The following is a 27,044-nucleotide window of genomic DNA, read 5'->3' on the forward strand; positions in this document are numbered from 1 at the left end:
GGAAAAACGTTGATCTCCTTCCCCTCTACGCAAGGACCTCGATTTCCAAAAAGAAAAAGGTAAATATCCATCCCTATCTAGTCTTTTGATGACATTAGGCTATACAAAGGGTGGATATAGTCTAGAGGGGTCGGATAAGGGTTGTAGAGGCGGTTAAAAGAGGAAGAATCGGATTTTGACAAATTTTTCTGGCACTACGGAAAAACTGTGTCGAAGTTCCAACTTCGGCGAATTATTTAGGGGGTCAAACGACCTCCGATAGCAATGCATGTTATTCTTTGGAATCTCCTATGAGTGTAGAATGTTAGGTAAAAATTTCATCAAATCTGGAGTTTGAAAAGTGGATCAAACCCAGGATGAAGTAACCGGCTGTCGGTCCGAGTTACTGTTCATCCGGGTGGAAAATAAGGGATTTCATGCTATAATAGAGTATTAAGCCTAGATCAAGCTAAAAGGGACCTTGTACTCATGCAAGGGAGTCCCTAATACACATAAATGGTGAGTTAATTAATTAAAAAGAAAAAGAAGAAAGAAAAGAAAAGATTTAGGGAACGGGGGAGTTGAATCAATTAAAGTTCCCTATATTATAATTGGCACGTAGATTATAGCCCTTGATACAGGACTAAATGTATTATAAATGCATGTCACAGTTGGGCAAGAAGTTAGGGAGCAAGAAGAAGAAGCCCCTACTGCCTACCATAAAGTTTTGGAGGCGTATCAGGGCTGTGCCAGATTGACAGGTGAGTGGGAGTCATGTACTTTGCACCATGAGCACATTCCTTATTCATTTTCATGAATGTTGCCAAGTGTGACTTGATTCCACCTGAGCTTATTGATTAATTGTTGTAGTAGATTCCTCTATAATCTTGATTCTCCATGCTTGATTATTCTGTACATGCATTTGAGGAAACATTGAGAGGAATTACGAGGGGTTGATGAGTAATCAAATTGATTCCGAATTGTGAAATGATTTCTTTTGTAAATTGATTTCATTTCCTCTATTTCAAAGACTTGTGAGTGGTAGCCTTGATTATACTCTTTTATGAGTAGTTAAATTGGATCTGAATTGTGAAATGATTTCTTTTGTAAATTGATTTCATTTCCTCTATTTCAAAGACTTGTAAGTGGTAGCCTTGATTATACTCCTTTATGAGTAATTAAATTGGATCTGAATTGTGAAATGACTTCTTTTGTAAATTGATTTCATTTCCTCTATTTCAAAGATTTGTAGAGCCCATTTCAGTGGTATATTGAGTTGCATTGCACACCCTTGACCCCTCACTCCCAAACCTGATGTTAGTTTATGATTGGGTCGGAGTCGAGTGAGTGGTAGTCTTAATTATGCTCCTTTTAGTAGAGTATTGGGAGGGTGCATTATGGCATTCATGCATGGCTTGACAGTATCTGCAGGACACCTATAGTCGATGGGGTTGAACATCGGCCTTTGTGCACATAGTAGCCTTCTGGGTGGGCGGAGCCCAGTCCCTTCCTAGGGGGGGACACGGCCCTAGGCGTAGGATCGGCCGGTCCTACGACTTATATTCTGCTTGCCGCCGGGCATAGTAAGACCCCGCGAGGTGCAGTATGGCTTTCCGCGGATGTAGAATTCCCGCGAGGTGCCGTTTAGTATGTAGATGTAGATGGATTTCTGTTCTGGATACTGGCCAGCATTTACATGATCAGTGTGGTATCTTATCCTGCATATGCATGTGACAGTGGGGAGTTGTTGCTGGTTCGCCTGGGGCGTAAAACCCACCTCCCGATAGCTGTCTAGCATTTACATTATCGATATGGTGTCTTATCCTGCATATGCATGTGACAGTGGGGAGTTGTTGCTGGTTCGCCTGGGGCGTAAAACCCACCTCCCGACAGCTGTCTAGTGATGATTTACATATTGGTGTGGTGTTATATTCGATATATGCATATGGCAGTAGGGAGTTGTTGCTGGTTCGCCTGGGGCGTAAAACCCACCTCCCGATAGCTGTCTTGTTGATGATTCAGCCTATTGATACCTGATTTATATGATTCAGTACTATGACCTGTTGAGCATATTCATGAGTAGCATATATGTTGACTTGATTATTCCATATATGCTTCAGATGAGTTGATATTGATTGTGGTGATATTGATGATTTACTCCATATTCTCTATGTTGAGATCATGTTCATCTTGTTATTGATCTTGAGATTTCATCTCGAGCCATGATTATATTCTGTCTCATGTGCATAGTACTCTCTACTCCACTCACTGAGTATTTATATACTCACTCCCCAGTTTGATATTTTTGATTGCAGGGCAGGTATTGTATAGAGAGGAGCAGGATTAGTGGTTGCCTGCTAGCTGTGCCGCTCCATAGTATAGTATAGTACAATGTAGATAGAGGTTTATACCCTTTTGGTGTATTATAAACCTTCTGTTGTATATAGTGTATAGTTACAGTCATAGATCCTGTTGTGGATATGGGTTTGACCATGGATGGAATGGGAACCAGATTTTTATACAGATGAGTTATATGCCTGAGATGATGTATTGATATATATTGTCCAGGTTCATTATGTGACGGATTATGTGATTGCTGCTCTGACAGGTAGTGTTGTTGTATGTATTGAGATAATCCTGACAGGTCACTATAGAAAAAGTGATCATTTTGTGCATGTATCATGCCAAATTTTTCAAGATTTATTGATGATTGATAGGTAGTAGGGTTCTACGCGGTGGCTGGTGGCCTTATGCCTACCCGCACCCTAGGACCGTCGCGGCGGCCCGCCGGGAACGGGGCGGGGGTCGTGACAAAGCTTGGTATCAGAGCAAAGGTTAAACAAGAGTCCTGTCAGAGCAATAGAATGAGTCAGGATTAAGTATAGGATTATACTATGGAGCATAGGATTTTTCTGTATGTTAATTTATGAGTCATTTACAATTCAGTAAAATATATTATGACTCAGTGTGTAACGACTGCCCTCTCTTTTTAACTCTTTTAGAGACATATAAAGAATACCTCCAAGGAGAGGATCTGCTCGTCCTGGAAGGAGGATGGAGCCAGATATAGCATTGGATGCGGGTTCCACACATATCGAGCCCCAAAGAGAAAAATCTCCTCCTGCAGACAGGCGGAGAGTTGATGATCAAGGGGAGGTAGGAAATAGAGATGCATTGATGGAACAGTTACTGACGAAGAATCAGGCTCTGAGAGAGCAGATTGCTCGGGGGAAATCTCCTGCCCCGTCAGTAGTATCCATCTCACCTCCTGTACGTGTGCCAAGAAGTTTGGCCAGGCGAGCTCTAGATGATGAGGGGATTACTGTACAGGAATTTCTGAGGTTCAGAACCCCGGAGTTTAAGGGGGAAGAAGGTGAAGATCCTCAGAGATTTCTGGAGGAGACTGAAAAGATGATACGGAGACTGCCCTGTTCTGATGCAAGAGCTATAGAACTTGTAGGGCTTACAATGAAGGAAGATGCCTGGGACTGGTACCAGAGGCACGTGGAGGACAGATTGTACAGTAGGAATCCTCCAACCTGGGAAGAGTTCAGGCAAGCAGTGATGGATGAGTTCTTGTCTCCGGCTGAGAGGGAGAATCGGGCTCTTCAGTTTGAGAGGCTGAAGCAGATGCCCGAAATGAGCGTATCTGAGTATGCTCGTGAGTTCACTAGATTGGGGAAGTATGCTCCTTACATCATCCCCACTGAAGCTGCCAGGATAGAAAGATTCAGGCGGGGTCTGATTTCCCCGCTTTATAATGCAGTACTGGCAGTAGAGGTCCCCACCTTGTCTAGGCTAATTGATAAAGCAAAACAGTGGGAGACCAGAAACAAAGAGGAAAGAGCTGAAAGAGAACAGAGAAAAATGAGTATGGGGAAAGGGCAAAGCAGTAGAAATAGATCTGAGGGAGTAGATCTCTCGGAGGGCCCGACGGAGCAGTCTGTACGCTCAGCTCCACCTACCCCACGTAAGAGGAAATGGAGGGAAAGAGGCCAATCACAAGATACTTTTCTACCATCAGTACCTCGTCCTCCGGTCACTATGGCCAGAACGGAATCCAAGTTCCAATCATGGCCAGTATGTGGCATATGTGGGAAGCAGCACCCTGGCAGATGCAGAATGGGTCAGGGAGTGTGCTACAGATGTGGACAGCCGGGTCATTTTGTCAGAGAATGCCCGCAGGGTGCCACCCAGCAGTTTGTGCCTTTGGCATCCTACCCTTCTGTGCAGATGGACAGGCCTAGTAGTAGGGGGCCTGTAGGCAGAGGCAGAGGTCAGACACCAGCATCACAGCAGAGTGTTGGACCATCTTAGCCATCAGCTCCAGTAGGTAGAGGGCAAGGAAGGGTGTTCACGGTAAATCCACAAGAGGCACGGGCATTAAATGTAGCTGTGACAGGTATGCTCCTCATTGATAAGATTAAAGCTAGAGTGTTGTTTGATTGTGGAGCTACCCATTCATTTGTGTCCCCTTATTTTGCTAAAAAGTTAGCTAAGGATAAGATATTAATGCATATCCCCTTAGCTATTAGTACACCTGTAGGGGATAGTATAGAAGCGAAGTATATATATCCTAGCTATGTGGTAGAGATAGAAGGTAAAACACTCCTAATTTATTTGATTCCCAATACCACACCGAGCAGAATATGAAGAGTAGATATACTCATCCCTTTGAGTAATCAGGTAAATTACTCTTTTAAATTCGAGGACGAATTTTATATAAGGGGGGGAGGATGTAATAACCCCCCAAATTTTTTTTTATATAAAAAAGGGATAGAATAGTCCTTTAAAATTGATATAAGGGGTAAAATGGGAAGGAATCAAAAGATAATGGCATAATTGCAGATATATCGAAGTGGCAAGGGCAAAATGGGAAATTAATAATATTAAACAAAGGTGAATAGTGCTTTGATGTGATTTAATTGGAGGGTTTGAGCTGGCTTTTGGAATGAAACCGAGAGAAAGAGGGAGGGGGTTCTCAGGCGTGAAACGGAGGAAAGAAAGAAAGAAAGAAAGAAAAAGAGAAGAAGAAGAAGAAGAAAGAAGAAGAGGAAGAAGATTCGAGGAGGAAAGAGATTCCGGTTGCACTTCCAGCTGAAGGGAAAAACGTTGATCTCCTTCCCCTCTACGCAAGGACCTCGATTTCCAAAAAGAAAAAGGTAAATATCCATCCCTATCTAGTCTTTTGATGACATTAGGCTATACAAAGGGTGGATATAGTCTAGAGGGGTCGGATAAGGGTTGTAGAGGCGGTTAAAAGAGGAAGAATCGGATTTTGACAAATTTTTCTGGCACTACGGAAAAACTGTGTCGAAGTTCCAACTTCGGCGAATTATTTAGGGGGTCAAACGACCTCCGATAGCAATGCATGTTACTCTTTGGAATCTCCTATGAGTGTAGAATGTTAGGTAAAAATTTCATCAAATCTGGAGTTTGAAAAGTGGATCAAACCCAGGATGAAGTAACCGGCTGTCGGTCCGAGTTACTGTTCATCCGGGTGGAAAATAAGGGATTTCATGCTATAATAGAGTATTAAGCCTAGATCAAGCTAAAAGGGACCTTGTACTCATGCAAGGGAGTCCCTAATACACATAAATGGTGAGTTAATTAATTAAAAAGAAAAAGAAGAAAGAAAAGAAAAGATTTAGGGAACGGGGGAGTTGAATCAATTAAAGTTCCCTATATTATAATTGGCACGTAGATTATAGCCCTTGATACAGGACTAAATGTATTATAAATGCATGTCACAGTTGGGCAAGAAGTTAGGGAGCAAGAAGAAGAAGCCCCTACTGCCTACCATAAAGTTTTGGAGGCGTATCAGGGCTGTGCCAGATTGACAGGTGAGTGGGAGTCATGTACTTTGCACCATGAGCACATTCCTTATTCATTTTCATGAATGTTGCCAAGTGTGACTTGATTCCACCTGAGCTTATTGATTAATTGTTGTAGTAGATTCCTCTATAATCTTGATTCTCCATGCTTGATTATTCTGTACATGCATTTGAGGAAACATTGAGAGGAATTACGAGGGGTTGATGAGTAATCAAATTGATTCCGAATTGTGAAATGATTTCTTTTGTAAATTGATTTCATTTCCTCTATTTCAAAGACTTGTGAGTGGTAGCCTTGATTATACTCTTTTATGAGTAGTTAAATTGGATCTGAATTGTGAAATGATTTCTTTTGTAAATTGATTTCATTTCCTCTATTTCAAAGACTTGTAAGTGGTAGCCTTGATTATACTCCTTTATGAGTAATTAAATTGGATCTGAATTGTGAAATGACTTCTTTTGTAAATTGATTTCATTTCCTCTATTTCAAAGATTTGTAGAGCCCATTTCAGTGGTATATTGAGTTGCATTGCACACCCTTGACCCCTCACTCCCAAACCTGATGTTAGTTTATGATTGGGTCGGAGTCGAGTGAGTGGTAGTCTTAATTATGCTCCTTTTAGTAGAGTATTGGGAGGGTGCATTATGGCATTCATGCATGGCTTGACAGTATCTGCAGGACACCTATAGTCGATGGGGTTGAACATCGGCCTTTGTGCACATAGTAGCCTTCTGGGTGGGCGGAGCCCAGTCCCTTCCTAGGGGGGACACGGCCCTAGGCGTAGGATCGGCCGGTCCTACGACTTATATTCTGCTTGCCGCCGGGCATAGTAAGACCCCGCGAGGTGCAGTATGGCTTTCCGCGGATGTAGAATTCCCGCGAGGTGCCGTTTAGTATGTAGATGTAGATGGATTTCTGTTCTGGATACTGGCCAGCATTTACATGATCAGTGTGGTATCTTATCCTGCATATGCATGTGACAGTGGGGAGTTGTTGCTGGTTCGCCTGGGGCGTAAAACCCACCTCCCGATAGCTGTCTAGCATTTACATTATCGATATGGTGTCTTATCCTGCATATGCATGTGACAGTGGGGAGTTGTTGCTGGTTCGCCTGGAGCGTAAAACCCACCTCCCGACAGCTGTCTAGTGATGATTTACATATTGGTGTGGTGTTATATTCGATATATGCATATGGCAGTAGGGAGTTGTTGCTGGTTCGCCTGGGGCGTAAAACCCACCTCCCGATAGCTGTCTTGTTGATGATTCAGCCTATTGATACCTGATTTATATGATTCAGTACTATGACCTGTTGAGCATATTCATGAGTAGCATATATGTTGACTTGATTATTCCATATATGCTTCAGATGAGTTGATATTGATTGTGGTGATATTGATGATTTACTCCATATTCTCTATGTTGAGATCATGTTCATCTTGTTATTGATCTTGAGATTTCATCTCGAGCCATGATTATATTCTGTCTCATGTGCATAGTACTCTCTACTCCACTCACTGAGTATTTATATACTCACTCCCCAGTTTGATATTTTTGATTGCAGGGCAGGTATTGTATAGAGAGGAGCAGGATTAGTGGTTGCCTGCTAGCTGTGCCGCTCCATAGTATAGTATAGTACAATGTAGATAGAGGTTTATACCCTTTTGGTGTATTATAAACCTTCTGTTGTATATAGTGTATAGTTACAGTCATAGATCCTGTTGTGGATATGGGTTTGACCATGGATGGAATGGGAACCAGATTTTTATACAGATGAGTTATATGCCTGAGATGATGTATTGATATATATTGTCCAGGTTCATTATGTGACGGATTATGTGATTGCTGCTCTGACAGGTAGTGTTGTTGTATGTATTGAGATAATCCTGACAGGTCACTATAGAAAAAGTGATCATTTTGTGCATGTATCATGCCAAATTTTTCAAGATTTATTGATGATTGATAGGTAGTAGGGTTCTACGTGGTGGCTGGTGGCCTTATGCCTACCCGCACCCTAGGACCGTCGCGGCGGCCCGCCGGGAACGGGGCGGGGGTCGTGACAAAGCTTGGTATCAGAGCAAAGGTTAAACAAGAGTCCTGTCAGAGCAATAGAATGAGTCAGGATTAAGTATAGGATTATACTATGGAGCATAGGATTTTTCTGTATGTTAATTTATGAGTCATTTACAATTCAGTAAAATATATTATGACTCAGTGTGTAACGACTGCCCTCTCTTTTTAACTCTTTTAGAGACATATAAAGAATACCTCCAAGGAGAGGATCTGCTCGTCCTGGAAGGAGGATGGAGCCAGATATAGCATTGGATGCGGGTTCCACACATATCGAGCCCCAAAGAGAAAAATCTCCTCCTGCAGACAGGCGGAGAGTTGATGATCAAGGGGAGGTAGGAAATAGAGATGCATTGATGGAACAGTTACTGACGAAGAATCAGGCTCTGAGAGAGCAGATTGCTCGGGGGAAATCTCCTGCCCCGTCAGTAGTATCCATCTCACCTCCTGTACGTGTGCCAAGAAGTTTGGCCAGGCGAGCTCTAGATGATGAGGGGATTACTGTACAGGAATTTCTGAGGCTCAGAACCCCGGAGTTTAAGGGGGAAGAAGGTGAAGATCCTCAGAGATTTCTGGAGGAGACTGAAAAGATGATACGGAGACTGCCCTGTTCTGATGCAAGAGCTATAGAACTTGTAGGGCTTACAATGAAGGAAGATGCCTGGGACTGGTACCAGAGGCACGTGGAGGACAGATTGTACAGTAGGAATCCTCCAACCTGGGAAGAGTTCAGGCAAGCAGTGATGGATGAGTTCTTGTCTCCGGCTGAGAGGGAGAATCGGGCTCTTCAGTTTGAGAGGCTGAAGCAGATGCCCGAAATGAGCGTATCTGAGTATGCTCGTGAGTTCACTAGATTGGGGAAGTATGCTCCTTACATCATCCCCACTGAAGCTGCCAGGATAGAAAGATTCAGGCGGGGTCTGATTTCCCCGCTTTATAATGCAGTACTGGCAGTAGAGGTCCCCACCTTGTCTAGGCTAATTGATAAAGCAAAACAGTGGGAGACCAGAAACAAAGAGGAAAGAGCTGAAAGAGAACAGAGAAAAATGAGTATGGGGAAAGGGCAAAGCAGTAGAAATAGATCTGAGGGAGTAGATCTCTCGGAGGGCCCGACGGAGCAGTCTGTACGCTCAGCTCCACCTACCCCACGTAAGAGGAAATGGAGGGAAAGAGGCCAATCACAAGATACTTTTCTACCATCAGTACCTCGTCCTCCGGTCACTATGGCCAGAACGGAATCCAAGTTCCAATCATGGCCAGTATGTGGCATATGTGGGAAGCAGCACCCTGGCAGATGCAGAATGGGTCAGGGAGTGTGCTACAGATGTGGACAGCCGGGTCATTTTGTCAGAGAATGCCCGCAGGGTGCCACCCAGCAGTTTGTGCCTTTGGCATCCTACCCTTCTGTGCAGATGGACAGGCCTAGTAGTAGGGGGCCTGTAGGCAGAGGCAGAGGTCAGACACCAGCATCACAGCAGAGTGTTGGACCATCTTAGCCATCAGCTCCAGTAGGTAGAGGGCAAGGAAGGGTGTTCACGGTAAATCCACAAGAGGCACGGGCATTAAATGTAGCTGTGACAGGTATGCTCCTCATTGATAAGATTAAAGCTAGAGTGTTGTTTGATTGTGGAGCTACCCATTCATTTGTGTCCCTTATTTTGCTAAAAAGTTAGCTAAGGATAAGATATTAATGCATATCCCCTTAGCTATTAGTACACCTGTAGGGGATAGTATAGAAGCGAAGTATATATATCCTAGCTATGTGGTAGAGATAGAAGGTAAAACACTCCTAATTTATTTGATTCCCAATACCACACCCGAGCAGAATATGAAGAGTAGATATACTCATCCCTTTGAGTAATCAGGTAAATTACTCTTTTAAATTCGAGGACGAATTTTATATAAGGGGGGGAGGATGTAATAACCCCCCAAATTTTTTTTTTATATAAAAAAGGGATAGAATAGTCCTTTAAAATTGATATAAGGGGTAAAATGGGAAGGAATCAAAAGATAATGGCATAATTGCAGATATATCGAAGTGGCAAGGGCAAAATGGGAAATTAATAATATTAAACAAAGGTGAATAGTGCTTTGATGTGATTTAATTGGAGGGTTTGAGCTGGCTTTTGGAATGAAACCGAGAGAAAGAGGGAGGGGGTTCTCAGGCGTGAAACGGAGGAAAGAAAGAAAGAAAGAAAGAAAAAGAGAAGAAGAAGAAGAAGAAAGAAGAAGAGGAAGAAGATTCGAGGAGGAAAGAGATTCCGGTTGCACTTCCAGCTGAAGGGAAAAACGTTGATCTCCTTCCCCTCTACGCAAGGACCTCGATTTCCAAAAAGAAAAAGGTAAATATCCATCCCTATCTAGTCTTTTGATGACATTAGGCTATACAAAGGGTGGATATAGTCTAGAGGGGTCGGATAAGGGTTGTAGAGGCGGTTAAAAGAGGAAGAATCGGATTTTGACAAATTTTTCTGGCACTACGGAAAAACTGTGTCGAAGTTCCAACTTCGGCGAATTATTTAGGGGGTCAAACGACCTCCGATAGCAATGCATGTTACTCTTTGGAATCTCCTATGAGTGTAGAATGTTAGGTAAAAATTTCATCAAATCTGGAGTTTGAAAAGTGGATCAAACCCAGGATGAAGTAACCGGCTGTCGGTCCGAGTTACTGTTCATTCCGGGTGGAAAATAAGGGATTTCATGCTATAATAGAGTATTAAGCCTAGATCAAGCTAAAAGGGACCTTGTACTCATGCAAGGGAGTCCCTAATACACATAAATGGTGAGTTAATTAATTAAAAAGAAAAAGAAGAAAGAAAAGAAAAGATTTAGGGAACGGGGGAGTTGAATCAATTAAAGTTCCCTATATTATAATTGGCACGTAGATTATAGCCCTTGATACAGGACTAAATGTATTATAAATGCATGTCACAGTTGGGCAAGAAGTTAGGGAGCAAGAAGAAGAAGCCCCTACTGCCTACCATAAAGTTTTGGAGGCGTATCAGGGCTGTGCCAGATTGACAGGTGAGTGGGAGTCATGTACTTTGCACCATGAGCACATTCCTTATTCATTTTCATGAATGTTGCCAAGTGTGACTTGATTCCACCTGAGCTTATTGATTAATTGTTGTAGTAGATTCCTCTATAATCTTGATTCTCCATGCTTGATTATTCTGTACATGCATTTGAGGAAACATTGAGAGGAATTACGAGGGGTTGATGAGTAATCAAATTGATTCCGAATTGTGAAATGATTTCTTTTGTAAATTGATTTCATTTCCTCTATTTCAAAGACTTGTGAGTGGTAGCCTTGATTATACTCTTTTATGAGTAGTTAAATTGGATCTGAATTGTGAAATGATTTCTTTTGTAAAATTGATTTCATTTCCTCTATTTCAAAGACTTGTAAGTGGTAGCCTTGATTATACTCCTTTATGAGTAATTAAATTGGATCTGAATTGTGAAATGACTTCTTTTTGTAAATTGATTTCATTTCCTCTATTTCAAAGATTTGTAGAGCCCATTTCAGTGGTATATTGAGTTGCATTGCACACCCTTGACCCCTCACTCCCAAACCTGATGTTAGTTTATGATTGGGTCGGAGTCGAGTGAGTGGTAGTCTTAATTATGCTCCTTTTAGTAGAGTATTGGGAGGGTGCATTATGGCATTCATGCATGGCTTGACAGTATCTGCAGGACACCTATAGTCGATGGGGTTGAACATCGGCCTTTGTGCACATAGTAGCCTTCTGGGTGGGCGGAGCCCAGTCCCTTCCTAGGGGGGACACGGCCCTAGGCGTAGGATCGGCCGGTCCTACGACTTATATTCTGCTTGCCGCCGGGCATAGTAAGACCCCGCGAGGTGCAGTATGGCTTTCCGCGGATGTAGAATTCCCGCGAGGTGCCGTTTAGTATGTAGATGTAGATGGATTTCTGTTCTGGATACTGGCCAGCATTTACATGATCAGTGTGGTATCTTATCCTGCATATGCATGTGACAGTGGGGAGTTGTTGCTGGTTCGCCTGGGGCGTAAAACCCACCTCCCGATAGCTGTCTAGCATTTACATTATCGATATGGTGTCTTATCCTGCATATGCATGTGACAGTGGGGAGTTGTTGCTGGTTCGCCTGGAGCGTAAAACCCACCTCCCGACAGCTGTCTAGTGATGATTTACATATTGGTGTGGTGTTATATTCGATATATGCATATGGCAGTAGGGAGTTGTTGCTGGTTCGCCTGGGGCGTAAAACCCACCTCCCGATAGCTGTCTTGTTGATGATTCAGCCTATTGATACCTGATTTATATGATTCAGTACTATGACCTGTTGAGCATATTCATGAGTAGCATATATGTTGACTTGATTATTCCATATATGCTTCAGATGAGTTGATATTGATTGTGGTGATATTGATGATTTACTCCATATTCTCTATGTTGAGATCATGTTCATCTTGTTATTGATCTTGAGATTTCATCTCGAGCCATGATTATATTCTGTCTCATGTGCATAGTACTCTCTACTCCACTCACTGAGTATTTATATACTCACTCCCCAGTTTGATATTTTTGATTGCAGGGCAGGTATTGTATAGAGAGGAGCAGGATTAGTGGTTGCCTGCTAGCTGTGCCGCTCCATAGTATAGTATAGTACAATGTAGATAGAGGTTTATACCCTTTTGGTGTATTATAAACCTTCTGTTGTATATAGTGTATAGTTACAGTCATAGATCCTGTTGTGGATATGGGTTTGACCATGGATGGAATGGGAACCAGATTTTTATACAGATGAGTTATATGCCTGAGATGATGTATTGATATATATTGTCCAGGTTCATTATGTGACGGATTATGTGATTGCTGCTCTGACAGGTAGTGTTGTTGTATGTATTGAGATAATCCTGACAGGTCACTATAGAAAAAGTGATCATTTTGTGCATGTATCATGCCAAATTTTTCAAGATTTATTGATGATTGATAGGTAGTAGGGTTCTACGTGGTGGCTGGTGGCCTTATGCCTACCCGCACCCTAGGACCGTCGCGGCGGCCCGCCGGGAACGGGGCGGGGGTCGTGACAAAGCTTGGTATCAGAGCAAAGGTTAAACAAGAGTCCTGTCAGAGCAATAGAATGAGTCAGGATTAAGTATAGGATTATACTATGGAGCATAGGATTTTTCTGTATGTTAATTTATGAGTCATTTACAATTCAGTAAAATATATTATGACTCAGTGTGTAACGACTGCCCCTCTCTTTTTAACTCTTTTAGAGACATATAAAGAATACCTCCAAGGAGAGGATCTGCTCGTCCTGGAAGGAGGATGGAGCCAGATATAGCATTGGATGCGGGTTCCACACATATCGAGCCCCAAAGAGAAAAATCTCCTCCTGCAGACAGGCGGAGAGTTGATGATCAAGGGGAGGTAGGAAATAGAGATGCATTGATGGAACAGTTACTGACGAAGAATCAGGCTCTGAGAGAGCAGATTGCTCGGGGGAAATCTCCTGCCCCGTCAGTAGTATCCATCTCACCTCCTGTACGTGTGCCAAGAAGTTTGGCCAGGCGAGCTCTAGATGATGAGGGGATTACTGTACAGGAATTTCTGAGGCTCAGAACCCCGGAGTTTAAGGGGGAAGAAGGTGAAGATCCTCAGAGATTTCTGGAGGAGACTGAAAAGATGATACGGAGACTGCCCTGTTCTGATGCAAGAGCTATAGAACTTGTAGGGCTTACAATGAAGGAAGATGCCTGGGACTGGTACCAGAGGCACGTGGAGGACAGATTGTACAGTAGGAATCCTCCAACCTGGGAAGAGTTCAGGCAAGCAGTGATGGATGAGTTCTTGTCTCCGGCTGAGAGGGAGAATCGGGCTCTTCAGTTTGAGAGGCTGAAGCAGATGCCCGAAATGAGCGTATCTGAGTATGCTCGTGAGTTCACTAGATTGGGGAAGTATGCTCCTTACATCATCCCCACTGAAGCTGCCAGGATAGAAAGATTCAGGCGGGGTCTGATTTCCCCGCTTTATAATGCAGTACTGGCAGTAGAGGTCCCCACCTTGTCTAGGCTAATTGATAAAGCAAAACAGTGGGAGACCAGAAACAAAGAGGAAAGAGCTGAAAGAGAACAGAGAAAAATGAGTATGGGGAAAGGGCAAAGCAGTAGAAATAGATCTGAGGGAGTAGATCTCTCGGAGGGCCCGACGGAGCAGTCTGTACGCTCAGCTCCACCTACCCCACGTAAGAGGAAATGGAGGGAAAGAGGCCAATCACAAGATACTTTTCTACCATCAGTACCTCGTCCTCCGGTCACTATGGCCAGAACGGAATCCAAGTTCCAATCATGGCCAGTATGTGGCATATGTGGGAAGCAGCACCCTGGCAGATGCAGAATGGGTCAGGGAGTGTGCTACAGATGTGGACAGCCGGGTCATTTTGTCAGAGAATGCCCGCAGGGTGCCACCCAGCAGTTTGTGCCTTTGGCATCCTACCCTTCTGTGCAGATGGACAGGCCTAGTAGTAGGGGCCTGTAGGCAGAGGCAGAGGTCAGACACCAGCATCACAGCAGAGTGTTGGACCATCTTAGCCATCAGCTCCAGTAGGTAGAGGGCAAGGAAGGGTGTTCACGGTAAATCCACAAGAGGCACGGGCATTAAATGTAGCTGTGACAGGTATGCTCCTCATTGATAAGATTAAAGCTAGAGTGTTGTTTGATTGTGGAGCTACCCATTCATTTGTGTCCCCTTATTTTGCTAAAAAGTTAGCTAAGGATAAGATATTAATGCATATCCCCTTAGCTATTAGTACACCTGTAGGGGATAGTATAGAAGCGAAGTATATATATCCTAGCTATGTGGTAGAGATAGAAGGTAAAACACTCCTAATTTATTTGATTCCCAATACCACACCGAGCAGAATATGAAGAGTAGATATACTCATCCCTTTGAGTAATCAGGTAAATTACTCTTTTAAATTCGAGGACGAATTTTATATAAGGGGGGGAGGATGTAATAACCCCCCAAATTTTTTTTTTATATAAAAAAGGGATAGAATAGTCCTTTAAAATTGATATAAGGGGTAAAATGGGAAGGAATCAAAAGATAATGGCATAATTGCAGATATATCGAAGTGGCAAGGGCAAAATGGGAAATTAATAATATTAAACAAAGGTGAATAGTGCTTTGATGTGATTTAATTGGAGGGTTTGAGCTGGCTTTTGGAATGAAACCGAGAGAAAGAGGGAGGGGGTTCTCAGGCGTGAAACGGAGGAAAGAAAGAAAGAAAGAAAGAAAAAGAGAAGAAGAAGAAGAAGAAAGAAGAAGAGGAAGAAGATTCGAGGAGGAAAGAGATTCCGGTTGCACTTCCAGCTGAAGGGAAAAACGTTGATCTCCTTCCCCTCTACGCAAGGACCTCGATTTCCAAAAAGAAAAAGGTAAATATCCATCCCTATCTAGTCTTTTGATGACATTAGGCTATACAAAGGGTGGATATAGTCTAGAGGGGTCGGATAAGGGTTGTAGAGGCGGTTAAAAGAGGAAGAATCGGATTTTGACAAATTTTTCTGGCACTACGGAAAAACTGTGTCGAAGTTCCAACTTCGGCGAATTATTTAGGGGGTCAAACGACCTCCGATAGCAATGCATGTTACTCTTTGGAATCTCCTATGAGTGTAGAATGTTAGGTAAAAATTTCATCAAATCTGGAGTTTGAAAAGTGGATCAAACCCAGGATGAAGTAACCGGCTGTCGGTCCGAGTTACTGTTCATCCGGGTGGAAAATAAGGGATTTCATGCTATAATAGAGTATTAAGCCTAGATCAAGCTAAAAGGGACCTTGTACTCATGCAAGGGAGTCCCTAATACACATAAATGGTGAGTTAATTAATTAAAAAGAAAAAGAAGAAAGAAAAGAAAAGATTTAGGGAACGGGGGAGTTGAATCAATTAAAGTTCCCTATATTATAATTGGCACGTAGATTATAGCCCTTGATACAGGACTAAATGTATTATAAATGCATGTCACAGTTGGGCAAGAAGTTAGGGAGCAAGAAGAAGAAGCCCCTACTGCCTACCATAAAGTTTTGGAGGCGTATCAGGGCTGTGCCAGATTGACAGGTGAGTGGGAGTCATGTACTTTGCACCATGAGCACATTCCTTATTCATTTTCATGAATGTTGCCAAGTGTGACTTGATTCCACCTGAGCTTATTGATTAATTGTTGTAGTAGATTCCTCTATAATCTTGATTCTCCATGCTTGATTATTCTGTACATGCATTTGAGGAAACATTGAGAGGAATTACGAGGGGTTGATGAGTAATCAAATTGATTCCGAATTGTGAAATGATTTCTTTTGTAAATTGATTTCATTTCCTCTATTTCAAAGACTTGTGAGTGGTAGCCTTGATTATACTCTTTTATGAGTAGTTAAATTGGATCTGAATTGTGAAATGATTTCTTTTGTAAATTGATTTCATTTCCTCTATTTCAAAGACTTGTAAGTGGTAGCCTTGATTATACTCCTTTATGAGTAATTAAATTGGATCTGAATTGTGAAATGACTTCTTTTGTAAATTGATTTCATTTCCTCTATTTCAAAGATTTGTAGAGCCCATTTCAGTGGTATATTGAGTTGCATTGCACACCCTTGACCCCTCACTCCCAAACCTGATGTTAGTTTATGATTGGGTCGGAGTCGAGTGAGTGGTAGTCTTAATTATGCTCCTTTTAGTAGAGTATTGGGAGGGTGCATTATGGCATTCATGCATGGCTTGACAGTATCTGCAGGACACCTATAGTCGATGGGGTTGAACATCGGCCTTTGTGCACATAGTAGCCTTCTGGGTGGGCGGAGCCCAGTCCCTTCCTAGGGGGGGACACGGCCCTAGGCGTAGGATCGGCCGGTCCTACGACTTATATTCTGCTTGCCGCCGGGCATAGTAAGACCCCGCGAGGTGCAGTATGGCTTTCCGCGGATGTAGAATTCCCGCGAGGTGCCGTTTAGTATGTAGATGTAGATGGATTTCTGTTCTGGATACTGGCCAGCATTTACATGATCAGTGTGGTATCTTATCCTGCATATGCATGTGACAGTGGGGAGTTGTTGCTGGTTCGCCTGGGGCGTAAAACCCACCTCCCGATAGCTGTCTAGCATTTACATTATCGATATGGTGTCTTATCCTGCATATGCATGTGACAGTGGGGAGTTGTTGCTGGTTCGCCTGGGGCGTAAAACCCACCTCCCGACAGCTGTCTAGTGATGATTTACATATTGGTGTGGTGTTATATTCGATATATGCATATGGCAGTAGGGAGTTGTTGCTGGTTCGCCTGGGGCGTAAAACCCACCTCCCGATAGCTGTCTTGTTGATGATTCAGCCTATTGATACCTGATTTATATGATTCAGTACTATGACCTGTTGAGCATATTCATGAGTAGCATATATGTTGACTTGATTATTCCATATATGCTTCAGATGAGTTGATATTGATTGTGGTGATATTGATGATTTACTCCATATTCTCTATGTTGAGATCATGTTCATCTTGTTATTGATCTTGAGATTTCATCTCGAGCCATGATTATATTCTGTCTCATGTGCATAGTACTCTCTACTCCACTCACTGAGTATTTATATACTCACTCCCCAGTTTGATATTTTTGATTGCAGGGCAGGTATTGTATAGAGAGGAGCAGGATTAGTGGTTGCCTGCTAGCTGTGCCGCTCCATAGTATAGTATAGTACAATGTAGATAGAGGTTTATACCCTTTTGGTGTATTATAAACCTTCTGTTGTATATAGTGTATAGTTACAGTCATAGATCCTGTTGTGGATATGGGTTTGACCATGGATGGAATGGGAACCAGATTTTTATACAGATGAGTTATATGCCTGAGATGATGTATTGATATATATTGTCCAGGTTCATTATGTGACGGATTATGTGATTGCTGCTCTGACAGGTAGTGTTGTTGTATGTATTGAGATAATCCTGACAGGTCACTATAGAAAAAGTGATCATTTTGTGCATGTATCATGCCAAATTTTTCAAGATTTATTGATGATTGATAGGTAGTAGGGTTCTACGCGGTGGCTGGTGGCCTTATGCCTACCCGCACCCTAGGACCGTCGCGGCGGCCCGCCGGGAACGGGGCGGGGGTCGTGACAGCGTCGAAGAGGTGCTCCATTAGCTCGTGGTGTCCATGAATAAACAAGGAGGAAGAAGAGCCAAGGGGAACCAAAGCTCTAGAGGATCCGAGGGATCTAGGGGCAAGAGACGCTATGAAAGGTTAGAAAGTTCAAGTTCATCTAGTGAAGCATCTTCAAGCCAAGCAGAGGAGTCATCCGAACGGAGTGAAGAAGATGAAGAGGACCGAAGGGAGAGAAGAAGAGGATATGAGAGAAGACCAAGGGGAGGGACAGCTATGCCTAAGATGGATCTTGTCAAGTTCAATGGGGATGATCCTAGCATATGGGCGAGCCGAACCGAGCAATACTTCGAGTATCATCCCATGGAAGGTCAAGAAAAGGTGTCCTATGCTGCCTACTTCCTAGAAGGTGAAGCTAACGAATGGTGGCAATGGATGAAGAAGATCTATAAAGCCCAAAGAAAGGAGTTGAGATGGAAGAGATTCGTCAAGGAGCTCTTGAAAAGGTTCGGATCTACTGATTATGTGGACTACCATGAAGTTCTCTCAAAGATCAAGCAATCGGGTTCCTTGAGGGACTACCAAAAAAAGTTCGAACACCTATCTATAAGAGTTTATGGCTGGACCGAAAAGGCCCTCATTGGGTCCTTTGTGGGCGGATTTAAGGAAGAGTTGGCTGCTGAGGTGAAGATCCGAAAGCCGAAGACACTAATGCAAGCTTTGGAGATTGCAAGGATGAAGGATGATCAACTTCGGGACTTGAGGAAGAGCAACCGGTTTGAGGTGAAGAAGACCACCCCTATGGCGGCACCATTTGGGGCCAATAGGGGATTCAACAAGGGCTTCACTCTGGGAGGTCCAAGTGGGGTTCCATTTGGTGGAGGCAAGCCCCTCATCAAGGGGATCAACAAGCTATATTGGAAAGAAATGCAACAAAGGAGGGAGAAGGGATTATGCTTCAATTGCGATGAGAAATTCACACCGGGACACAAATGCAAGGTGCAGCATGTCTACCTTATTGAACCAATCCTTGAAGAAGAGGAAACCGAAGAGGAGGGTCACGGTGGAGCTTACAAGGAGGAGCTCAATGAAACCGAGTATGGGGAGCCACACATTTCCATCCAGCCTTGGTCGGGGTTGCGGGTCTTAGAACCATGAGGACTCGAGCACGCATTGGCAAGCTTGAGGTAACAATCCTTATTGATAACAGTTTGTCCTTGAATTTTTTAAACTCTAAAGTAGCTAAATGTTTGAAGTTACCATTGACTGAAATTGAACCATTCGAAGTCAAGGTAGCTAGTGGTGATAGGTTGGAATGTAGAGAGTTGTTTAAAGGAGTGTGTGTGAAGATGCAAGGGATTGAGGTTATGGTGGATCTATATTCTTTACCAATTGTAGGGTTGGATATAGTGTTAGGTGTGCAATGGTTAGAGGAGCTAGGGAAGGTGGTGTCAGATTATAAAAAAATGAGTATGGAGTTCATGTGGGGAGAAAAATGGGTCGCTTTGAGAATGAATGGGAGAGTTGGAGGTAGGGCCATTGGGTTGAATGAGATGAAAAATTTTGAGGCATGAGGGGCAATGCTTTGCTATCACTATTGCCTCTCAACCGAGAGCCTTGAGTGAGGGTGAGGGAGATGAGAGTGGAGTTAAGGGTGTGAACTTGGGGGTTGAAATGCCGAGTGACTTGAGGGAGATGTTGCTGAAATATTCTGAAGTTATGAAGGAGCACAAGTCTTTGTCGCCTTCAAGAAAGTTTGATCATCAGATTCCACTAAAGGAGGAAGCAAGACCAGTGAATGTTGCCCCTTACCGATATACCTACTTCCAGAAGATGGAGATAGAGAAGCAAGTGGATGAGATGTTGGCCAATGGACTCATCCGGCTAAGCACTAGTCCATTCTCAAGTCCAGTTTTATTGGTGAAGAAGGATGGCACTTGGCGCTTTTGCATGGATTATCGGGCTTTGAATACAACAACCGTCAAGGATAGGTTCCCAATTCCTACCATTGATGACATGTTGGATGAGCTTGGAAGGTCTATGTTCTTCTCCAAGCTAGATCTCCAAGCCGAGTATCATCAAATTAGGGTGCATGAAGATGACATTCACAAGACCGCTTTTCAAACTCACAATGGCCACTTTGAATACTTGGTTATGCCATTTAGGCTTTGCAACGCCCCCTCTACTTTTCAAATATGTATGAATCAGATCTTCAAACCATTCTTGAGGAGGTATGTGCTGGCTTTTTTTGATGATATATTAGTATATTCGAAAAGTTGGAGTGACCACTTGAAATACTTGGAGGAGGTGATGCAGGTGCTACTTGACAACTCTTTCTTCATCAAGTTGTGTAAGTGTGCATTCGGTCAAAGGGAGCTGGAGTATCTTGGCCATTTGATCTTACACAAAGGAGTGAGGGTTGATCCGAAGAAGGTGGAAGTAATGGTGGTGTGGCCGAAGCCAAAATCTCCAACTGAGATGAGAGAGTTCTTGGGACTTACCGGTTACTACCGGAAGTTTGTCAAGGACTATGGATCCATCGCCAAGCCACTCACAAGCATGTTAAAGAATAATAATTTCAGATGGAATGAAGAGGGAGAGGCAGCCTTTGAAGCTCTCAAGAAAGCCATGACAACGACACCGATGCTTGCCATGCCAAATTTTGAAGAAGAATTCAAGATGCACACGGATGCAAGCAATGTGGGAGTAGGTGCTGTTTTGACTCAAAATGGAAGACCTCTAGCCTATATTAGCAAGGCCTTAGGGTGCAAAAGAAGGGTTGGAGTGTGTATGCTAGAGAAATGCTTGTTATATTGGAGGCCGTGAGGGTATGGAGGCCATATCCCTTGGGCAGAAAATTTCTGATTGTCACAGACCAGCAGCCATTAAAGCACCTTTTGGAGCAGAAAATCACCACTCCGGATCAGCAAAGATGGGTGGCAAAGTTGCTGGGGTTTGAGTTCTAAGTGATGTATAAGTCGGGCAAAGAAAACAGGGTAGCCGCTGCACTTTTAAGGAGAGATGATGGCGAGTTGTTGGCTGCAATTTCAGGACCTTCATGGTAGATTTGGGGAGATATTCCAGGGGGATTAGGGGTTGGTCCAAGGTGCCAAAAGGTGATGGAGAAGTGAAGTAGGGGGAGGAGTGGAAAATTATGAGGTGTAAAATGGGCTCTTAAAATACAAAGAAAGGGTGGTAGTGCCGAATGTAGGGGAGCTTAGAAAAAGGGTCATGAGCCACTTTCATGATTCTAAGGAGGGAGGATATTCGGGTGTGTTTAGAACTTGGGCAAGGGTAGCTAACTTGTTTTTTTGGGAAGGCATGAAAGGCGACATAAGGAGGTATGTGGGAGAGTGTGATACATGTCAAAGGGTGAAGAGTGAGAGCTGCAAACCAAAGGGCTTGATGCAACCCTTACCGATACCCTCTAACATATGAAAAGATGTCACCATGGATTTCATCGAAGGGCTACCCCTTTCCAATGGGTTTGATAGAGTACTTGTAGTGGTAGATCGGCTGTCCAAATATGCTCACTTTGTGGCCATGATGCATTCCTACACCACCAAATCCATAGCCAAGCTCTATATGGACAATGTTATGAAGCTACATGGTATGCCAAGGAGTATCGTGACAGACAGAGATCGGATCTTCATGAGTAATTTATGGAGGGAGTTTTTCAAGATGTATGGCACGAAGTTGGCAAGAAGCTTCACTTACCACCCCCAAACAGATGGCCAAAGTGAGATAACCAATCGGACTCTTGAGCAATATCTTAGATGTTATATGCATCAATATCCCAAACAGTGGAAGGAGCATTTATCTTGGACAGAATTTTGGTATAACACTTCATACCACCGTTCCATCAAGACAACACCATTTGAGAATCTTTATGGGAGGCCGGCCCCTACACTTGAATCCCATGAAGTTGGAAGTTCACCTAATCATTTGGTGGATATGGAGCTTAGGGAAAGGCATGAAGTCTTGAAGGAGTCGAAGAAGAACTTGGCAAGAGCTCAAGAACAAATGAAGAAGCACTTTGACAAAGGGAGGAGAATGAAGTTTTTTGAGCCGGCTGAGTGGGTCTACCTCAAATACCTACCAAGAAAGCATAAGGTACCATCAAAAGCAGCACTCAGCAAATTAAGAGCTAAGTACTTTGGGCCTTATCAAATATTGGAGAAATATGGGCAGCTTGCATACAAGTTAGATTTGCCAACCGGGGTCCTTATCCATTCGGTTTTCCATGTCTCATGGCTTAAAAGAAGAGTTGGGGATCTAAGCAAGGTGGTCAATGATTAGCCAATGGTGGATGAGAAGAAAGGGTGAATGTTCAGCCAAGTAAGGTATTGGAATATCGACAAGTGAGGAAGGGAGGTCAAATCTGAACCAAAGCTTTGGTGCAATGGAAGGGACTTACAGCTAAAGATGCCACATGAGAAAACATCTAAGTTCTCAAAGAGCAATTTCTAGAGCTATACGTTGAGGACAAGGTCGGTCTTGAAGGGGAGAGGAATGATGAAGACATGAAGAAAGCTATGAGGAATGCAGCAAGAAAAGCAAGAAGAGCCGAAGCAAAGAAAGCCAAGCAAATGTATTGCTTGTGTGGCGGCTTGCAAGAACCCAATGTAATTAGGTTTGAGCCCACTTTAAAAGGAAACATACAAGGCACAAAGGACCAGCAAAGAAGCATGGCACATGGGGAGGAGCATGGCATGTGGTTTCCTAAATCTTAGGAGGAGCAATCAGCCATTTGAATTTAAATTCAAAGGCATGCGGATGAGCCATTTGAATTTAAAGGCATCTCTTGAAAGAAGGAGAATCTTTAGGCTTTAGAGTTGCTGTTTTGAATTTGAAATTTGAGTTTGAGTTGTCTTTCATTTGAGGAGGTGGTTGAGATCCTTAGAGGGTTCTATAAATAAGCCTCTCATGTAATTTGAAAGCATCTTTTGAATGAATAAAAAATTATGGGCATTATCTCTAAACCGACCCATGGAAATAGGTGCTAGCTTGAGCTAGTCCTATCTCCAAATCCCACCACCATCCTTTGATTTTTGGTGTTGCCCCGAGGTGATCCATTAATTCCATCCATCCATCACGCCATCAAGCCTCAACTAGCCATTCTACCGTGGACATTCATCCAACACTTTGGTGAATCCTAGCCACACAACACTCCATCAACACATCACCCACCATCCATTGTTTGAGGACTTCCATCACAGGCTCAGAAGCTGCCTTAGCAAATCTTTCCAGATCGTGGTACTAAAAGCCGATCATCATAGCGAACGCTTCAGAAGACGGGGCATTAACGATTGGCCCCTCGCGTTCCACCCAGCGATGCCTCGAAAAGAAGCGCCACGCAACATATTAAAGAGTCCCAGCCTGAAATGATGTGGCAGGCTAATCCACCCGAACTCAGCTTACGAAGCTCAGCTTGAAAGCGTCGGCCCTTAATAACACGGTGTACCTAGCTCGGTGCGTACATCTTCATATACACTTAGCTAAGGGATAAAATGGATCGTCCTGCTCAGGACAGGGATCATCCCATTCCGACCGAGCAGACCTCAGCGCCGACCAGGCCAGACCTCGGTCCCGCTAAGAGCCAGTCCGAGCTCGGGTTTCGCCAAAAAGACCAGGCCGACCTCGCCTAGATCTCTCCACTACTACGACCTGCAGCAACCTTCTCCAATAACGCGCCTCAGCCTGAGCTCGGGGTGCCAAGCGTCTTCGACGATGCGCCTCGGCCCTAGCTCGGGGCGCCAAGCGTCTTCGACGATGCGCCCCGGCCCTAGCTCGGGGCGCTATCAAACAAACCTTAGAGTCGGAAAGGTTGAGCCGACCTCGGAATTCGCCAAGCCGACCTCATCAAACATATGTCGTGGCCCCCAAGTCGGCCCGACCTCAGTGCTCATCAAGCTGACCTCAAGTAAATTTCGCGGCCTCCAAGCGAGCCCGACCTCGCCCACGGCCACATCCATGTGTGCACCTACGCGCGCCCCTATACCTGCATACGTGGCCGTACATTACAACCTCACCGCTCCATACTTTACTAGTTGGCCACTCCACGACATGTCAACTATGGGTCATACCCTGCCACCTCTATCGACGCCATGCCGTTCACAAGGACGGCCTACATCGTGTGCCTCAAGCAAGCCCTGGCTGCACGCTACCTAGGCACCTCCGCGGAAACTATAAATTGCCCCATCAAGTAACGCCTAACGATTTTTGGCTGGACCATCTAAGATCCACTCTAACTTAATCATCGGAGGGCTCTCACCGAAATCCCACCGGTGAGGCTTTGTGCAGGTCTGCCGATGCGCAGGAAGTAGCGACCCTTCTCCATCTCGAACGGTAGCTCCCCCACTCCTCCGGCGTGGTCACCCTCGGGCCGAATTTGAACCACAACAATAAGTATGAAGCATATTGGTGATCATCATGCTACTTTGTGATCCAATAAGAATTGTTAGTTTAGTATCTTCCATGCAAGTTAAGTCAAAGTATATTCAATTGTGTGTCTGATTCTATTAAAGAAAAAAAAGTAAAATACTTTGTTTCATTTTACGAGAAAAGATATAGAAACAAAAGCTCTTATGATCAAAATAGTCACCTCAATCTTCTTGCAAAATTCTTCGGACGACCAGCACTTCTCATCCATGAGCTTATCATGTGGCCAATGTGGATTCAGTGAAACGGCAGTAATTGATGACACCACAATCACCCGTTTGATTTTCATCTCCAAACATGCTTGAAGTACATTTAGAGTGCCGTTAACAGCGGGAGTGATCAACTCTAACTGCAAGGTGATATATGGAGATAAAAAAAGATTCAAAGAAAAAGACCAGATGTCAAGTTCCCCAAGGAACAAAAGGTGTATACAATGCCAATCAAAACTCTGTATGTCCTTCCCTCCATTGTATCCCTATATGAAACAACTGACTCGGTATTTCCTAATACTGTACATGAATATCAGCATCGACAATTTCAAAATTTGATCTCTTACATATCTAAGCATATGAAAGACTTGCCTCTGGATCAAGGACTTTGGTTGCAGGGACAGGACTAGCCACATGGAAGACTCCTTCACATCCTGCAAAGGCTGCTTTTAAAGTGTCGTAGTGAAGCACGTCCGCTTTGAAGAGTTGAAGGTTTTCAGAGGCCTTCTCAAATTTCCTCAAGTGAGCGTTCTTTTCATCGCCTGGAACAAATGTTCAGAAAATTTATTCTACCTTGGGGAATGGAGAGAGTTGAATTAGGAAAAATGCATTCTTTGGTATTGCTTTGTGATTGACAAAAACTAAGTAGAATCAAGAAGAACGAATCTGATTGAGAAAGGACCCAGCTAGAGGTCGCCACAATTGTGACCCATCTTAGTTTTCTGGCTATCAAATTTCCCTGCTTTGTTTTAATCCGTTGCATAAATAGTTTTAAGTATCTGCATCTGCGATGGATAGCTGAAGGATATGAATTCTATTGGTTTCTATGGGCATCTGCAACACCTAAGAAAGCAAAAGAGGGGGGGGGGGAGGGGAAGACTTGGATTTTTCGGATCATCATGCCTTTCTTGATGTTCTTTTGATATCTGAAGTCTCCTTTTCACCCTTCACGTCGGGGGAAAAAAATAGGGGTTACATATGGAGCAATTGATGCGTAGTATTCTAATTTGTTGCTGAAACCTTACAGAAATCCAAGTTCTAACATGCAAAACCAAACTCACAAAACACCGCGTACTCGTAGAGTACACACAAAAAAATGATTTAATTCTTACGCGCGCGCATACAAAAAAAAAATCGTAGAGTACTACAGTTCAAACAAAGAAAGAGCAACACAAAAAGCTTAGATAGCACGAGTAGTAGTAGTAGTAGAGGGAAGAGCAGTACTTAAATCTCTGACTGTTCCATGGACCTTGTAACCATTGGAGAGGAGGAGCTTCACCAACCATGAGCCCACGTATCCTCCGGCACCAGTCACGCACACCCTCCCTTTCTCTCCTGCCACCTCCATTGCTCCCCCTATCTCTCCCCTCTCCGGTCTTTATTTATGTGGACTTTTATTAATCTCCCAAGAGATGCCGGCCCAGAAGCGGCCATTGACGAAGCCTATTCCAGAGGCGTCTCCGTTCAATCTCTCGGAATATTTTAAAAGTTTGGCGACATGTGGGACTATTTAGGAATAGACCTAAGATGGATCTTCTTAAGATCGATCGTCTCAAAAAAGATTATCTTAAGATCAAAACAATACCCTGCAGTAAATTTTTATAATCGGTTATTTTTTCCCATTTAACTTCTTAGATGATGAAGCCTAGTGGCGGCAGACTGTAAAAGCCTGAGCTTGCAAGTTGAAACCCATAATACCGAAAAAGATGTAGCAAGATTTATTTTTTCCAAAAAACAATGGAGTGTCACGCATAAACCCAGCACCCGGGTCCGGTACACAACCGGCCGCATGAACCCTGGAGCAATGCCCTCAAGATCAAAGAAGGCCTAGGATGAACAAAAATCCGATAATTTCATAATTGATTAATTAATTCAAATAGATAAATCCAGTATATACAAATAACTAAATTGGTCAATTACAAGAGCTTTCAATGTTCATCGGTATCAAAATAAACTAACTAACTAACTGATAACTCTAACACTCGCACTTTGCACTCATCCTATCCATGTCTATGCGCCCTACAACTCTGAAAAAGAGAGAGAAAAATGGATGGTGAGCTTTACAGCGCAGTAAGAATCCCTACACATTCACACCAACATAATAATAAAATAGGTTTGAAAACCACAAAAAAACATTACACACATCATGAAATCACAAAGTGGCTATCAATATTGCTCGAATAATCAATATCAATATGTACATCAAATATTAATAGAAATTCAGTCTCTCAAGAGTGATATAACATATGATTGCTCGTAAATCTTCATTACTATTTTTAATGCTTTTCATTCCATTCCTTATTAATTTGATCCGGATCAATTTCTTTTCGACTTTAGGCTAAATTTCAGTCACGTTTCCGGCTCATGATGGG

At 43.3% G+C, this 27,044-nt stretch overlaps 1 protein-coding gene across 1 annotated transcript in view; it reads right to left on the reverse strand.

Moving 5' to 3' along the window:
- Positions 1 to 26,046, reverse strand: part of LOC103716074 (cinnamoyl-CoA reductase 1-like) — a 44,655-nt gene extending 18,609 nt beyond the window's left edge. The window contains exons 1-3 of the mRNA XM_039121775.1: positions 25,897 to 26,046; positions 25,045 to 25,214; positions 24,627 to 24,812 (exon numbers count right to left, since the gene is read on the reverse strand). Coding sequence (XP_038977703.1) covers positions 24,627 to 24,812; positions 25,045 to 25,214; positions 25,897 to 26,020 — 480 coding nt within the window. The 5' untranslated portion in view covers positions 26,021 to 26,046. The remainder of the gene's footprint in view (positions 1 to 24,626; positions 24,813 to 25,044; positions 25,215 to 25,896) is intronic.
- Between the last annotated feature and the right edge of the window lie 998 nt (positions 26,047 to 27,044).

Source organism: Phoenix dactylifera, unplaced genomic scaffold, assembly GCF_009389715.1.
Source record: "Phoenix dactylifera cultivar Barhee BC4 unplaced genomic scaffold, palm_55x_up_171113_PBpolish2nd_filt_p 001221F, whole genome shotgun sequence".
Classification (NCBI taxonomy): Eukaryota; Viridiplantae; Streptophyta; class Magnoliopsida; order Arecales; family Arecaceae; genus Phoenix; species Phoenix dactylifera.